We start from the raw sequence: 17,450 nt of genomic DNA on the forward strand, positions 1-17,450 counted from the left end.
CTTTAAGGATGCAGGTGCGGCTACAGCCCACACATTTCACAAAGACAGAAAAAAAAAGAACAATATTTTTATTGTTTGTGTAGCACACTTTGAGGGTGTCACCACCCTTTAACAGACAGACGCACGCTTGTCGCTGCTGCTTTAAGGATGCAGGTGCGGCTACAGCCCACACATTTCACAAAGACAGAAAAAAAAAGAATATTTTTATTGTTTGTGGAGCGCACTTTGAGGGTTACACCACCCTTTAAAAGACAGACGCACGCTTGTCGCTGCTGCTTTGAGGATGCAGGTGGAATCTAGACGGGATTTGGAACCGGGGACACACTACCTCCATCAATTGTCTAAATCCCACTGCACTAATCCCACGGCGGATACCGGACGCACGTCTAACACCAACATAGCAGTCAAGGCCTCAGTTATACGTTTTGCTTCAGGATGACTGCTGTCGTACTTCATCCTCATCGCTAGGGACTGTTGGAGGGTCAATTGTTTAGTAAAAGTAGTGATGTTCCTACTTCCTCTCTGGGATGATGAACAACTCCCAGCAGCATCAACAGCACTAGGAGGAAGTGGTTCTTGATCTTTCCCTATTTTATTTTTATCGGAGAAAGTTTGGTCCTCCATTTATGTTATATTGATATATACGTGCGGCTAAAGCGCACACAAACACAGAAAATATTTTTTTATTTTTGCTGGAGAGTAGTGCACTTTGTGGGTTACACCACCCTTTAAGAAATGAGCCAGCCAGCTCTTTACTTATGGGACACAGGCGCACACTTGGCGCTGCTCCTTTGTTGATGCACGTGCAGCCACAGTGCACACAAGTCACAAACACAGAAAATATTTTTTTTTTTGGTTTGGACTGGAGTGTACTTTGGGGGTTACAGCACCCGTTAACGGTCAAGCCAGCCGGCCCTTTACTTATGACACAGGCGCACGCTTGGCACTACTTTGTTGATGCACGTGCGGCTACTGCGCACACAATTCACAAACACAGAAAATATTTTTTTGTTTGGTTTGGACTGGAGTGTACTTTGGGGGTTACAGCACCCTTTAACGGTCAAGCCAGCTGGCCCTTTACTTATGACACAGGCGCACGCTTGGCACTACTTTGTTGATGCACGTGCAGCTACTGCGCACACAATTTACAAACACACAAAAAATATTGTTTTTTTAGCACTTGGGGGGAGCAACCCTGATGGACAGAGCACCCCCTGGACAACACTACAGCACCCCTTTAGGACTGGGACACTGCACAGGACTTTGGAGTGGACACAGCCCCTATGGAGAACTGACTGCACAACACAGTCCAGCCAGCCCCTATGGACTTTGAAGTAGTGGACACAGCCCCTATTAACAACAGCAGCACAGCACAACACAGCCAGCCCCTATGGACTTTGAAGTAGTGGACAACAGCAGCGCAGCACAGCACAGCACAACACTACTCTGCACTACACTACACTACACTACACAGCCCAGCCAGCCCTAACTCCCATCCTCCCTCTTCACTGTCCACAGCCAAGTGAGAAAATGGCGCCGACGCGGGTACCTTATATAGGATCCAAAACCCGCGAGACTCGGAAGGCGGGATGATGACGTTTTGCCTCGATTTCAGATCCGAGTCAGGCGGGAAAAGTCGAGCCTGACTCGGATCTGCCTCGGATCGGGGGGGCTCGGGGGGGTTCGGATTTCAGAAATCCGAACCCGCTCACCCCTAATATGCACTAAATAGTGTCTGTTGTTAATGAAAGTCCAACCAAGTATTTCCCCAGTCCAGTATTCAACAAATGAAGTGAGGTCTGTTTGACAGTGCTAGCACGTGTTGGCTCAATCAGAGTACCCCAAGCACGGATATGAAGTGGACTGGTAAAGATGAATCCAGTGTCCAAATATAACCGGGGTCCAATTAGCTATGTAAGCACTATGCACAATGGAGGTCCCTTGGGCACAGGTCCAATGCTGGGCTGGCGTGGCGGTTCTCGCCTGGTATGGCGCTGCAGCAATGTGGAGAAAATGTTCCTTCGGATCAGGAAGAGCGTTATAAAGTGTTACAGCCAATCCCTCGCACTTCACACTCCGCTGACAGGTCTTAGGTTCAGCACCCGATCTCAAGTATTGTGTTAATCCTAGAGTATTCTCTGCCAATAGGTTATGGGGCCAGAGCGTTGTCACAGAGTACCCTGCTAATACTACTCCCAGTGTCCCTGTTTATATTAGAAGCCATCTTGGGGTAAATTACAGATGTAGCCACACTCATCGTTGCTGCGATGCATGCACACGGGCACACGAATTGTGGCACAGCACTCACCAGGCTGCGACTCGATGCAGCTGGTATTTACCCCATTGAAGTATATGGCATGCATGTGATGGCACACTAGTCGTGCCATCGGGAAGCAGTTGGGGAGCCGACGGACGAATTCCCGACCGCCGGATTCCCGATGTCTAATCCCGGTAAGTGTCTAATGACAGGCGTCGCAATCCCTATGCCTGTCATTAGACCTACGCTGGGAGCCCGACACCCAACTTACCGATCGAAGGTAAGCCGGACGCGGACGGCTGCGGGGGGGGTTAGGTTAGGGGGCTCCCGGGGGGGGACATAGGGTTAGGCACCCCCCCGGGAGGTTAGGGTTAAGCTAGGGGAAGGGGGGGTTAGAGTTAGGCACCCCCGGGGAGACTTAGGGTTAGGCTGCAGGGAAAGGGGGGTTAGGTTTAGGCACTTAGGGGGTGTTAGGCACTTGGGGGGGTTAGGCACCCCTAAGGGAGGGTTAGGAGGGGGGGTTAGGTTAGTTTATACCATACTTGCCGACATTCAGCTCCCTCCTTCCGGGAGGGAGCTGAATGCCTGCATTCTGTGGGGGGCGTGGCTGGGCTATGATGCCTTTTTGGGGCGGGGCCGGGGGCGTGACCGCCCTCTTTACAATGCCGGAAAAAAGGCATTGTGAAGCAGGGGGCGGAGCCACGATGACGCGATTCAACGCGAATCGCGTCATCGGGCCCCCGGCAGCGGGGGTTTTTACTAGTTGTCTGGGGGGGTAGGCGGCAGCCGGGAGGCTTGCCTGCCTTTCCGGGGGGTCGGGAGCGGCACCCGATATTCGTGAGGCTCCCGACCAAATCGGGAGGGTAGGCAAGCCTGGTTTATACTTACCTTAGTGCAGTCGGGATCTACACTCGTGTCGGGCTCCCGCTGTCTGGATTTGAATCGCCGGCAAATCATACTGATTCCGCGCCATCCATGTGTGGCTACGTCTGTACTAAGCATCGGTTTTAAAACTGACGGCTGTAGACTGCAAGTTTGCATCTTAAAAATGTGTATGTACCATACATGCCTAGCCTCCCGCTTTTAGCGGGAGCCTCCCGATTTTTACCTCAGGCTCCCGCTGTCCCGCAAACATTGCCACTACTCCCGGTTTTTCTACCGACCCCATTAAAATTAGCACTGCGCATGCGCAACGGGCGGAGCCTACAAATGGAGACATCAGTCACAACGTGTGACGTGAAGGCCAGCCACCGCGGGGTTATGGGTAGCGGTGGCTGTCTATTTACACAGTACCTCTCTGACTGAGGCTTCAGCAGGAGACGCGACAGTGGTGGCCCCTTCTACCCCCATGCAAGGTGGCGCTGGTCCTTTTAGGGTCCTTTTGGTCCTCTTCAGGGGCTGGCCCTTCTTCTGCCTGCGGCTGTCTCTCCAGTCTCCTCAAGCGGGGCCTTCCTCTTTATGGGTGTCAGCAGCAGCATGAAGTCCTCTGCGACGGTGGCTCCTTCACTCTGGTCCTGGCAGCAGGCTCCTTAGCAGTCTTCTTGTCCGCAGGCACTACTCTGGGCAGCCGGCAGCTGATGGGGTCTTCCTCCAGGTCCTTCTGCTCTCCCAGCAGTTCCCGGCAGCAGCAGCAGGTCAGTCCTACTCCCTATATCTACTAATGTAAATGTGTGTGTAGTGAGATCTGGTAATGTGTGTGTGTGTATGTAGTGATATCTCGTAAAGTGTGTGTGTATATGTAGTGAGATCTGGTAATGTGTGTGTGTGTAGTGAGATCTGGTAATGTGTGTGTGTGTGTGTGTGTGTGTGTGTGTGTGTATGTAGTGAGATCTGGTAATGTGTGTGTGTGTGTATGTGTAGTGAGATCTGGTAGTGTGTGTGTATGTAGTGAGATCTGGTAATGTGTGTGTGTGTAATGAGATCTGGTAGTGTGTGTGTGTGTGTGTGTGTGTGTGTGTGTGTGTGTAGTGAGATCTGGTCAATGTGTGTGTGTGTATGTAGTGAGATCTGGTAATGTGTGTGTGTATGTAGTGAGATCTGGTAATGTGTGTGTGTGTGTGTGTGGTGAGATCTGGTCAATGTGTGTGTGTGTATGTAGTGAGATCTGGTAATGTGTGTGTGTATGTAGTGAGATCTGGTAATGTGTGTGTGTGTGTGTGTGTGTGTGTGTGTGTGTGTGTGTGTGTGTGTGTGTGTGTGTGTGTGTGTGTGTGTGTGTGTGTGTGTGTGTGTAGTGAGATATGGTAATGTGTGTGTGTGTGTGGTGAGATCTGGTAATGTGTGTGTGACATATATAAATGTCAGTGGGGGAGCTAGGGTATCAGATTATTGCATTGTATACACCCATAGCTGGAGTTATACACGCCCTTTGGGTGGAGCAGACCACGCCCCTAAAACTGCGTAGCGCGTCGCTTTCTACAATCTCCCTCAAAGTGGTTTCCAAAAGTAGGCGAGTATGGTATGTACTATTCTTCGGTTTTCAGTGTCATTTGAAAACTGACAGCAATGACAGTAGGTTTTGTCGTCAGTTTTGACATTTCCAATGAAAACAGACGATCCAAAAAACCAACCAAAAATAGACAACAAATAGTCCAACACTTTCTGGTGGTTTGCTATAGAGCAGTGGTGCCAAACTCGGGCCCTTCAGCTGCAGTGGAACTACACATCCCAGCATGCACTGCCAGAGTTTTGCTATTAGGGCATGCTAAAACTGTGACAGGGCATGCTGGAATATGTAGTCCCACAGCAGCTGGAGGGCCCGAGTTTGACACCACTGCTATAGAGTAAAACATATTTTAACCTCACAAACCCTTCTATAACCCCGCCCCCACCAGAACAAGCTTTGCCGCATGGTGTAATTTGGTCGTTGGAAATAGTAGGTGAGAGGCGATTTGTTAGAGAAGTTTAGTGAGTGTTTAGCTGTATACACATATAAAGATTTTCTGTCCAAACATCCAACTAGTTGATTGGTTGGAATGAAAATCTAGTAACGTATGGGAGTAACAGATGATCAGCAATTTGCTCCTAAATGCCAGAAAACAGATGAAAATGGTCGTCAGACAAGTTTGTTAAATGTTTCATCTAAACAATTTGTTCAAACAACAGTTTTTGTCCATTTTCCGGCGTTTGGGAGCAAATTGCTGATCGTCAGTTACACTCATACGTTACCAGATTTTCATTCCAACCAATCAACTAGTTGGATGGTTGGACAGAAAATCTTTGTGTGTACCCAGCTTTACTGTGATTTCTGGAAGTAGTCTTGTCATTTTCTGTGTAATCTTCTGAGTTTAAAGTTTGTCTTATTTTTGTCTGGTGCCATTTTCTGTCCGTCTTGTCAGTGTTTATTTGTGTGTGCCTGTGGTGTGTTTGTGATGGGTGTAGCCTTATGGAATACGGAGCTTTCTTAAAAAGACCATTCACAGTTTGGGGTATATCTATTCACAAGCCATTTAGGAGACCTCCTATAAGGAGGGCACCAATTTGGACTCCAGCTTGCATGAACAATCCCCATGCTGGTAAAATGTATCAGATTTTATGTTTGGTCATGATTAATATGTCATTGTGAATGCTTGGTGTGGATATGTTAATCCAGTGGTTCTCAAACTCGGTCCTCAGGACCCCACACTGTGCACGTTTTCCAGGTCACTCAGCAGGAGCACTGGTTGAATCATTACTCACTGACACATTTTAAAAGATCCACAGGTGGAGCTAGTTATTTCACTTGTGATTCTGTGAGGAGACCTGGAAAACATGCGCTGTTTGGGGTCCTGAGGACCGAGTTTCAGAACCTGTGCGTTAATCTATATGATTCCTGCTATTTTATAGTACTGGGGCCCTCATTCAGACCCACTCGCGCCTATGTGCTCGCAAGCGGGTCGATGGTGGGGCACTGTGCACGCGCCGCATGTGGACGGCGCGTGCGCAAGACCCAGAGCGAGAGAGAAATTCTCTCACTCCGGGGCTCGCTACAAACGGGGTGGCTGTTGATGTTGATCGACAGCTCGCCTCATTTTGTAGGCAGGGAGGGGGTGGCTGGCCAAACGGAGGCGTTCCTGAAGGAACGCCTGCCATTTGTGGGAGGTACCACTGACATCACCAGTGATGTCAGTAGGGAGCTTCCTGCTCTGTTAGAGCAGGAAGCTACCTAGGGCTTGCTGTAGACGAGACCCTACCGCAAGGGTCTCGTCGCAAGCTCCGACCATCGTGACCATCACCTGGTCACCTGTGTTTTTATATACACTTTATGTAATATTACAATTATTACTTTTTGACTTTATCAATAGTCTTTATGGGCCTGAGGGTCTCATTCAAACCCGCTCGCGAGCGCTGTACGCTGGCAAGCGGGTCGATGGTGCCCAAGTGCTCCCTCCATCGTGCGCATGCGCGAGACCCGGCTAGCGACGGGGAAGCCGTCGCTCGGGGTCTCGCACCAAAGGGGGCATGCCGTCGATGGTTATTGACAGCACGCCCCCTTTGGTGGGCGTGCCGGGGGCGTGGCTGCCCATACGGAGGCGTTCCCATGGGAACGCCTTCCATCTGGGTCTGGCCACACTGACATCACTAGTGATGTCAGTGGGAGTGATTTTGGCTCTGATAGAGCCAAAATCACTCCAGGGCTTGCGGCAACGAGACCCTACCGCAAGTGTCTCGTCGGAAGCCCGATGGTCGCGATGGTCTTGACCATCGCGACCATCATCATGGACGCTCGCATAAGCTGTGGGTGGTAACCCACAGCTATTGCGAGCGTCCAAGAGGCTGCTCCAATTTTAGGTAGGCCAGCCCTGATTCAGAGCGAGTGCTCTGGTCAGAGCGTCCGGCTCTGAATCAGGCCCTGAGTCAGCAAGGAATGCTATTCTGCTTATACGCACTCAACTGCATTGCTAATATCTGCGGTGCTATTTAAATGTGTGCATTCACATTGCGTACATAAGGACGCCCACTTCCTCTTACTCACATCCGTATACTAGGGCAACATAGTGAAACAACATCGGACCCATACGCACAGTTAAGGAAGCCCAGACCTCACTCAGGATTTGCAAACTTCTGCGCATGATATGAGTCCTCAGGAGGCCTCAGGTAACGCAGTTGCTAATTTATGCATGCCTATGCAACGGCGCTGGAATGCACTGGCACGCCTGCGTTCGCCCGTCCACCGCGTGTCACCACCCACTAATGGCACTTCCCATCAATCACTCTGCCCTGGGTCTGCGTAGCCTCTGCAGACACAGTTAGCATCGCAATTGCTAGTTGGCGTACACTTACTGTGATGCATACGGATCACAAGTGCGAAAATATGCTAATGACTCACCCACTGTCCAGTGCTTAGAGACGCCCACTGAAAGCATCTGATATCCATCGCTCACACACAAAACTGAAATCATCGAAAACATTGAATGCAGATTCGGCGGCCATCAGCCTTCTGAGTAAGTCTAAGGTTCCGCAGACATTCAAAGACACAGGGGCTAATTTATGCACGCCCTGAATACAGTGTTTAAAGGCAGGGCTGAAACTAGGATTTTTGTCACCAGGGGCAAGATAGTAATTTGGCACCCCCCCCCCTGGTAATTCCCCCTGCAGAAGTGCCCCTATAGTAATGTCCCCTGAGGTAATGCCCCTGTAGTAGTGCCCATATAGCCATGGCCCTGTAGTAGTGCCCATATGATAATGCCCCCATAGTAATGCCCCATAGCAATGCCCCCATAGTAATGCCCATATGTTAATACCCCATAGTAATGCCCCTGTAGAGCCCATGCTCCCATATTAATGCCCTTGTGGTAATGCCATGCCTCCATTATAATGCCCCTGTGGTAATGCCCATGCCCCCATAATAATGCCCCTGTGGTAATGCCTCTGTAGTTCCCATGCCACAATAGTAATGCCCCTGTAGTGCTCATGTCCCTGTAGTGCCCATGCCCCCATAGTAATGCCCCTGTGGTAATGCCCATGCCCCCTTAGTAATGCCCCTGTGGTAATGCCCATGCCCCCATAGTAATGCCCCTGTGGTAATGCCCATGCCCCCATAGTAATGCCCCTGTGGTAATGCCCATGCCCCTGTAGTGCAGCTTATTAAAAAAAAATACTTACCTTGAACCCTGCTCCTGCATCCAGCGTCGCGTCCAGTCCGCCAGCTGCTCCTCGGAACTATGGGGGAGACGTCATGACGTAACCTTCCCCAAATGCTGACTACCTGTCACTCACTGTGTGACTGAATCCTCTGTTAGGATAATCGCAAAACAATTGCTGGGCATTCGCAGTGCGCAATGGCTAGCAAGTGCTCAAACTGCGGAAATATTGCCACTGCATGGGGATCTGAATCAGACCCTAGAACTCTAGGATGACCCCCTTAATTAGTTCTTTCTTTTATTCTTCGTAACATAAGATAAATGGAAGACACAGCATCCTGTATCCTTAAGTATGTCTTAATTACTTATTTATTCCATTTGTCACATTTGTACATTTTAATGTTTAATTACATGGCCTATAAATGTGTTTTGTCCTCTACTCAAAATAATAGCCCATGCTCCCTTTGCCAGATTCGAGGATGTGCAATATTAGGACGTTTTGCAGGAAAATAAGCAACGTGGATACCTCTAAATCAGTGGTTCTCAAACTCGGTCCTCAGGACCCCACACAGTTCATGTTTTCCAGGTCACCCAGCAGGAGCACAGGTGTATTCATTACTCACTGACACATTTTAAAAGATTCACAGGTGGAACTTATTATTCAACTCACATTCTGTGAGGAGACCTGGAAAACATGTACTGTTTGGGGTCCTGAGGACCGAGTTTGAGAACCAGTGCTCGAAATAAACCAGGATGCACAGTGTCCATAAATATGTTGTCTCCATATATTTACCTTTTTCCAGCATTTGGGGCAGAATTAGGCTGATTGCTGTGACCATACTACGATCAGCATAGAACCCACCGATCCACCCTGTTCTTCCAATAGGAAAGGAGAAATGCTGCTGCCCTGCAATAAGTTTTAGTTTGATGTACTTTAAAGAACTGAACAGCCAGACATCGGTGCTAGAGAATCCAGCTTTATGCAGGTAAAGTCCCTATGTACTGTGTGTTACTCCATCATTACATGTGTACCTCACATAATTTCCTCTACCTATGCTGATTCCCTTGATCCCTGAGTGAGGAAATTTACTTTTCATATAGTATTATTTTCTACAACAGCCTGTACATACATTAGTATAGTAGTAAGAAATAAAGTCAGTTATCTTGCTTGCTCCACCAACTAAGGGTTAATATTCCCATCCTTTCCTCACCCCTTCCACCTCTCCCCAAGCATTCAGCATGCTGGAACTGGGTTGTTAGCATACTAGGATGATTATCCCAATTAACTTGGAAATAATTAAGCGACAGGCTTGCGAGATACCGTAATATCTTTAACTACCAATGTAGGACAGCGATGAGAAAGTGCTCTTTTGAGATTGCAACTGAGAACGTTCCCTTGCATAACCCCACTGGTTCTAACAGGGGGTGCTGCTGCAGAAGCTACCAGCCAGCAGCACAGAGTTAAACAGATTTAAGCTACTCTGAGTATGTATATGAGTCAACCTGCACATCTCTCTAGAGTCTTTGGGGTTAAATGGTCTCTGCTTAAAGAGGCAACCTAAATGCAACCCATTGAGCTATATAGGGTTTTATTTCACAGCTGATTCTCATTAACTAAAACTGAGCAGAGAGAAAAGAAAGGGGCGGGATATCACTGCTCCCCTCCCCCTGTGTGTTAGAGACAGTTATGAAAGAATATTTTAAAGGTATGAGTTCACCGGATCATAGAATAAAAAAGCAGACGATGGGGGATATAGATGACAGCCTCGAGGGATAAAAATGCCTGACTGAAGTTTTTTCCTCCTGATTGTATTTATGAATGCAGTTTGGATGAATAGGTAAATGAATGAAGAAATAAAATCAGGGAAAGACAACCTGTGCAAAGATTGTAACTTGAGGTGCAGTTGCTCATAGGGAAGAGTTTGGGATACATTTTGGCTGAAGAACTTAGAAAGGGGGGTGAATAAGAGAAGGGGGGCTGCAGAAATTGACACCCGCTCCTAGAAGCTGAGCAGGGGTGGTGACTTAGGACAGCAGAGAGAGGAGGGACATGAAGGTCTACACCAGCTGGCTGTTCCAGTACAGGAGGTCCTACATGAAAGTGCTCTCCAGCAGCACTGGTGCCTAGGAGCTGTCCATTTCAGCACCACGTCCTCAGCTCAGCAGAGGCAAAGGCAATAGACAGTCTCCAGCTGTAGCATCACTTCCATGCAGCAGCCCACCCTACACAGCAAGCCTGCCTCCCTCCCAGGACATCTAAGTGGGGGCCTCAGAGTGATCTTCAGCTGTAGAACCATGGATTGCAAAACCCGCAGTCCGTCTCAAGCCAAACCTTACAGCATCCAGAGGAGACTTATGGTGTAATCAACAGCAGGGGAGGAATCCCACACTTTACCAGAGACACACACACGCCAGACACCAGAGGGAAGGAAGAATAGAAATATCTTTCAAGAGCAAGAGAAAAAAAAACAAGAAGAAAAAAAATATTTTTTTCGCTTTACATGGCGCAGGCTGCAGATGAAAATAAGGAAAGCAGACCCTGCATTCCTAACCCTATAATCTCCCCCTGCCTTGGTCCAGATGCTGAAGGTTGGTGATGAAAATACTGCATTTTTATTCCTGCAGAAAAGAGCTACACAATTAGCCATCACTTATGGAAACTGAAGATCAGAATTTTAGGAAAAGGGATTAGAGAGATTATACCATATCGGTGTGTTAGCACTGCTGGTTCCCTGTGTGCTTGTGTCTGTCTGCACTATTTATTTTCTTTTTTTTTTTTTTTTTCCTTTTTTTTTTTTTTTGCAAACCTGCATTTGGACATGATCTGATAGACAACGAGCTATCCATCAACAAGCCTTCCAGCTTTACTTTTGGTATATTTCTCTGTGGATACCTCATCTTTTTTGGGCAACATCCAGCATTATTGCTAGCTAAAAATCCCTCACCTTCCCTCATCTTTATCTCCTGTCACCCCCAAAACCAGAAGACTGTTGGATGTCTATAGAATGAAGAATTATGGGTCTGTTTGATAGAGGTGTTCAGATGCTCTTAACCACTGTGGGAGCATTTGCTGCATTCAGTTTAATGACAATTGCTGTGGGCACAGACTACTGGTTATACTCTAGAGGGGTCTGCAAGAGCAAATCTATAAGTGAAAACGAAACCAGCAAAAAGAATGAAGAAGTCATGACCCATTCTGGATTGTGGAGAACATGTTGCCTTGAAGGTATTTTGGTGACTGGATAAGACCCTTTTCCTATCTTACATTTTCACCCTCCTCTTCTGCTATCCTGCTCCCCTCCCTCTCTCCTGACTCAGAAAACTACATATTCCTCCATCTTAGCATTTCATTTTTTTAAACAAGGGGCGGCTAGACTGAGCTAATAAACTGGAGGGGGGAGGGAGGAGGGTGATTGGGGAGAGACTGATCCACTTCAGGCGTTCATTGTGATGATGTGAATGATAGGTTTTGTTAAGATGGAAGCAGTGGGGCACAGAGTGTAGTAAAAGGTGTGTAGAATACACTATTCTGGGTCCATTGTGTGTATTTCTGATCTGCACAAGATGTGAGAGGAGAGAGGCAGCATGCTTGGCTTTCCAGCAGGGTAATCAATGGCAGGCTCTGGAACCATACCTGTGCTGGCTAAACCTACATATGCAAAATGGATGTCAAATATTGCTGATCAAGATATTAGTAACAATAGGTTAACTGGAGGAAAGGCCTAAAATACACCTGTATATCATTGAAAGCCTCCTAATTGCAATGCTTCAGGCAGTGTATATAGCTGCAAATGGTGAATATTTTTTAGTGACATACTGTAAAGTGTGTGTTTTGTGGGTTTCATGGCACAGGTAGGGTTAATAAGTGGCTATGGTCTAAAGTATGGTGGAAATTTATATCTGTCTGCTGTTAACTAATTAGTTCATTTAAGTGACGTTATATTGTTGGTGTGGACCCATTGTGGTAATTATGTTAAAAGTTTTAAGCCTTCAAGAGGCCTTTGACTATTCCTATCCTTGCCTGACACTGTCCCCCTCTTTTACTGAATGTGTTGCTGGTGGCTGGGTCATCAATGGTAGACTGCAACTCAGTGCAGCCCCTCAGCTGCCCCTCCTTCAGACATGGGCCATGCCAGAAAGCCCTGCAATCCATGGCTGTGTGTGTGAAAGGGTTAAACGCATCCCTGTTGAAGGGGACGAGGATTGTGTGCCAGGCGGAGCGAGGTAACAGTATGATTAGTACAGTGGTATACAGACCACCCACCCCCTCCCCCACAACTCCCCTCTTCAATCACTGCAGGTCAGCAATCCAGCCTTACAACACACAGTATGCACATACATACACACACATATATATTCACACACAGACACTCTCTTTATCTCTCTCTCTGCCTGAAGCACGGCAGATGTGTGTGTACACTGTATCTATGTGTGTGAGAGAGGGAGAGACCGGATGTATTTATTCAACATATGGTAAATTCAGTATTGTACTACAATATCCAAAACTCAATAATCTTTATTCCCAAAACAATACATAAGATTTGAGCAGAATAAAAGCAATTGTATAAGTAGCCCCTGTAGATACTGTAGGTTCAGGCTATTTGTGTGTGATATTATATGTACAATTGTGCCTTTGTGTGTGTTTATTTGCTATTGCTGACTTTTTGGGGAACAGATTGCAACCACACATGTCCATGAGCATATACCGAGATACACACACTATATAGAGTATGCCAAGCACACACACATACACATACAAACACCACACACCATATGCAGGGTCCAGACCTTGCCTAGTTACATACGCAAAATTTAGTCACATATGTTCACAAATGCTTTGAAAACAACATAATGGTTATACCTCCCACACACATACTAATTTTCACACTGCACACATTTAAATATGGTCAGATAGATTTGACCAAATCTAAATAGCACTCAATAAGTCTGCTCATGCACAATTGCCAAGGGATTGGACATGATTTCACAACTGGCATATTATAGCAGAAACCCTCTATTATCTCATCAGATTTGTACAAAATAGAGTTAATCATACTGATGTGCTTATCTATACCCTATTAGACAAGATACACTTTTGATTCCTGTTGTAACTTACACAACATAGATGTGAGTTACATATATGCAGATAGTTGTGCAAATGTTCATAATACTTCCACACCACAACAACAGTTTTAAGAAAACCACTATCTGCACAAAAACATGCAACACATAAGTTGCACTGCATTACAAATATACCAAAATAGCAATGAAGTATGATGCTTTTGGTACTGGCATGAGGCACCATCACAGCACACAAATACATAATAAACACTAATATACAAAACATGCATTACACAACACTTGTGCAAGAAGATACAGATCTAACATTACACAAGCAGACCAACTGAAAGAAAAATTACATCCCTGAGCCACAACAACCTAATTCACTGCTCACTCAATATGTACATATAGTGCACATACAAGTAGTGCAGACTCAAGCTATACATGCATGAATGGTGCCTGCATAGGTCAAATAAACTCACCTACTTAGAATAAGATCTGCCTTTCACACATCACAGATTCATGCTTATCATCCAGTGCAAATGAAAAATAAAACACTACTACACTTGCAGCTTATTTTCTTGAAGTTAAACAAATAAACACATGGACGTTTACACATACAATATACACATATGTCAGTTCTCATTTACTTTATTGCCATATTGAAAGAACCACACAGTAGTATCTCAAAACAAAAACATACTGGAATGTACATAGAGGGATTATTATGCAAATATCTCATAATTACCAGCATGCACGTAAAAAAAAGTATATAATGGTTTACACTTTCAATCTATGTACAAGCAATATTTTGTCACAAAAAGGCAAACGAAAGTTAAATAAATTGTAATAATCCAGGCAATAATACATATAGGCTATGATTATGCATATATGTATGTAGTGTGTGTGTATATATATATATATATATATATATATGTATAATATATGTGTAATGTATGTAATGTTGCTCTTAGATATAGCATTAAGTTTATTTTATCACACACATATTCTTAGTGTAATGTCACCTACACAAGGCAGACACACACACACAGACTCCAGCCTAGGCTGTCAGCCTGTGGGACATTTTGGCCCTTCCTCCTCTGGAGCTAGGCTGTGATGGGACATGCTCTGAATTGCTAAGTGTCTCCATTGAGCGATGAGAACAGTTTGACGCATTAAACACGCATAGCGCATCCGCTGAGCCTCTCCTCAGCCAAGCCTGCCTCTTAACATAATCTGCAGAGGAACATTGCACTGAATAGAATATGCTGTCCCTCCCCAGCCAGAGGAAAATCAATAGCTATGAATTCACCCTGATAGATCTTAGCCCCCCTCCCTTTCCCTCACTCCACCGCCGCTACCATCCACAACACCTCATTCCCACCTCCCCTCCTTCCAGGAAACCTTTTCAATTGATGCTCGTATTTATTATGTGTCCCCAAAGTGGCTAGTGGTTACAATTAAACATTTATAAGATGCTTGTAGGAATGGTGTTTAGGCAGCCGGCCGTCCTTTTCATTAACCTTTCTATTGCCAGTGGTTGTGAGCACCTCTGGCATTGAAGGAGTTACACCTTTTTAGAAGGGTGGCAGAGCAGAGGAGACAGATGAAATGGTGGGGTATTGTTATAAGGTTACAGTTGTGAATTACATGAGCTAAGGGGATGCATATATGGATTTTGGGCAGCACATGGTTAATAGAGTGCAGGTGTCTAGATTTTAGGAGGAGATGGGTAGTGGAGGGGAGAGGAACCATGCGCAAAATTCAGTTTAACTGGCTGGTTAATAGGGGATTGTCTAATTTTCAAAGACTGCACAGGGTGTGTGGAAGAGAGAGGGAGGAAAGAGGAGGGTGAGGGAAAGAGGGGGGAGAAGTGGGAAGGAGGAAGGGTGGGTGTGAGACAGGGGGAGGAAAAGAAGAAGGAAGAGAGAAGTAGACCTTTAGAGAGTTGGAGGACCAAGAAAGAGGGAAGGAAGAGAGAGCAGTTCTGTATCCTTATAGTGAGACATGATCCTGGCTCACAAACTTTACTGTCAGGAAAGATCACTGGCCAAAGACCTTCATATTCTAATAAAGTCACTGCAATCAGCCTCTTGTACTGTGCTGTAGCCAGTGGATCTGCACTTACCCTACTCTTCTGTACTTGTGGGCAGTCAAGTGTGCTATTACCATTGACTGCAGATATTTGTTCTTTAGAAGACTGTCAGCCCTGTGACCTCACGTATGCCCTTTACCTATGACTAGCCCATTGGTTTGTAAGTCAAATCACCCAATATTTTATAAGAAGTGGTAATAGTTTTTCCTGGAGAATAATATATACTTGATTACAATGTCTGTGTTCATAATAAATAGACAACATTAGGTTAATCAGATCAGCAAATGATAAAAAAATATATGACAGATTATTTACAGCAATTTCGCTCTGAGAGTTACATAGTATTTAAAATTGGAAATGAGGTTTCTAATTCAATGTGGGTTGCAGCAGAAATATAGTGGCACAGACTGAATGAAAATAAGATGTGGTAATGAGATGCTCTGATCACTGACAAAGCATTAGCAATTATTTACAGATGAAGATTGGGATGTAAGGGGGTGAAGTTTCACTCAGGGCTTTGAAGGTCAGAGACATAGCGTTGCATCTTAGTCTTGAAGAGATAAAATGCCAGTGTGGGTATTTGCATCATTTCGGTAGCTGTTGTATAAATTAGCCTGCCAGTGTTTTAGATTAATTGCAATGGGGATAATCAATTGTAGGAGCAATCAAGGAAGGATATGATGAGTGAATGAAAACGTTGATTTTGCTTTGTATGAACAACAGGCAGATTGCCTCGTTCGAGGCATTAGGACTCTGAATAGTAAAAGTGAGCATTAAATATGGAAAGGTCACCTTTAGGCATCCGGCTGTACATGATGATAGCATAATGAGGTCTTATCATTAGATTTTCATTGTTTGAGGGTTTTATAGACATACACATGTCATAAAATAACCATCTTCAAAAGATGGGAAAGCACAATAGGCAATATCAGCCTTAATGTGTTCTGCATCAAGAGGATCTGTAGTGGCACTGCAAGTCCCTGGTACCAAGGACCCAGGCCCTGTCCTTAGAACAGAGCCAGGAGTCAGTTTATTATATCTGCCAGCTTTAACTGTTGTGTGACTCCTACACAGGCATACCATTGATTAACAGAAATGGCCTCTTTTATTTGTGTAAATATATATATATATATATTTATATATATATATTATAGTAGTTATGGTGAATGTGGCAAGCTTACTCTTCTTGGGTTCAGGCTTGACTCCGAGGGCTTTTGAAAAATTCTATGCATGGAGTTCAGACTAATGATGTTTAACCAGATCAGATCATTTAGCAGACATATTAATCCTCCTCGATGTATCTTCTGATGGATAGAAAATAATCAGAGTTGTTGTAGATAGTGCTGAAACTAGGAAGAACCATAACAGACAACTGCCTATTCAAACAATGGTGTAGGGTAGTTTTCGGAAAATACTAAAGGGATTGATCCAACAACATCAATTCATATGTATGAGTAAAAAGCCATTTGGTGATCCCTGTCCTTAAGAAATGTCTTGTGTTTTCCCACCTTGTTTTGCCTGTGTTGTGTGTAGTATAGACTGTAATAGATGAAGGGTGCAAAAACTAACGATTATGCATCCTGCATGCTGATGTTGCATTAGCCGAAACCTCTCAGCCATAGTTTTCATTGAATCGGTAGTCATCTTGTGCAGAAGAAATGGAAAAAAGAAAAACAAAAAGAAGAAAACCAATATCGTTTGTAAGGCGCTATTAGAATCAGTCTAGATATGTTTTAGTGAAAATAAATAAATAATTAAATTTTTTATACAAATTGATATATTATTCACACTCTAAAATTGCTGCCGTATACCAGAGTAGTCTCTCTGGGAGAAAATATGCATAAACAAAAAGTGAAGCGATAACGGCGCATGTGTGGCATCTATAAATTATATATATATATAGGAGAGTCATGTGGATATCTTCATAAATGCACAATTTATTATACACAATAAAACAACACTAATATATATATAT

At 45.1% G+C, this 17,450-nt stretch overlaps 1 protein-coding gene across 1 annotated transcript in view; it reads left to right on the forward strand.

Annotated features, from left to right (window-relative positions):
• Positions 1-11,269: 11,269 nt before the first annotated feature.
• The window catches only part of CACNG2 (calcium voltage-gated channel auxiliary subunit gamma 2), a 167,305-nt gene continuing 161,124 nt past the window's right edge, over positions 11,270-17,450 (forward strand). Inside the window, exon 1 of the mRNA XM_088456876.1 lies at positions 11,270-11,545. Coding sequence (XP_088313002.1) covers positions 11,335-11,545 — 211 coding nt within the window. The 5' untranslated portion in view covers positions 11,270-11,334. The remainder of the gene's footprint in view (positions 11,546-17,450) is intronic.

The sequence above is a fragment of the Taudactylus pleione genome, unplaced genomic scaffold (genome assembly GCF_031769625.1).
Source record: "Taudactylus pleione unplaced genomic scaffold, aTauple2 ptg000726l, whole genome shotgun sequence".
NCBI classification, from domain to species: domain Eukaryota; kingdom Metazoa; phylum Chordata; class Amphibia; order Anura; family Myobatrachidae; genus Taudactylus; species Taudactylus pleione.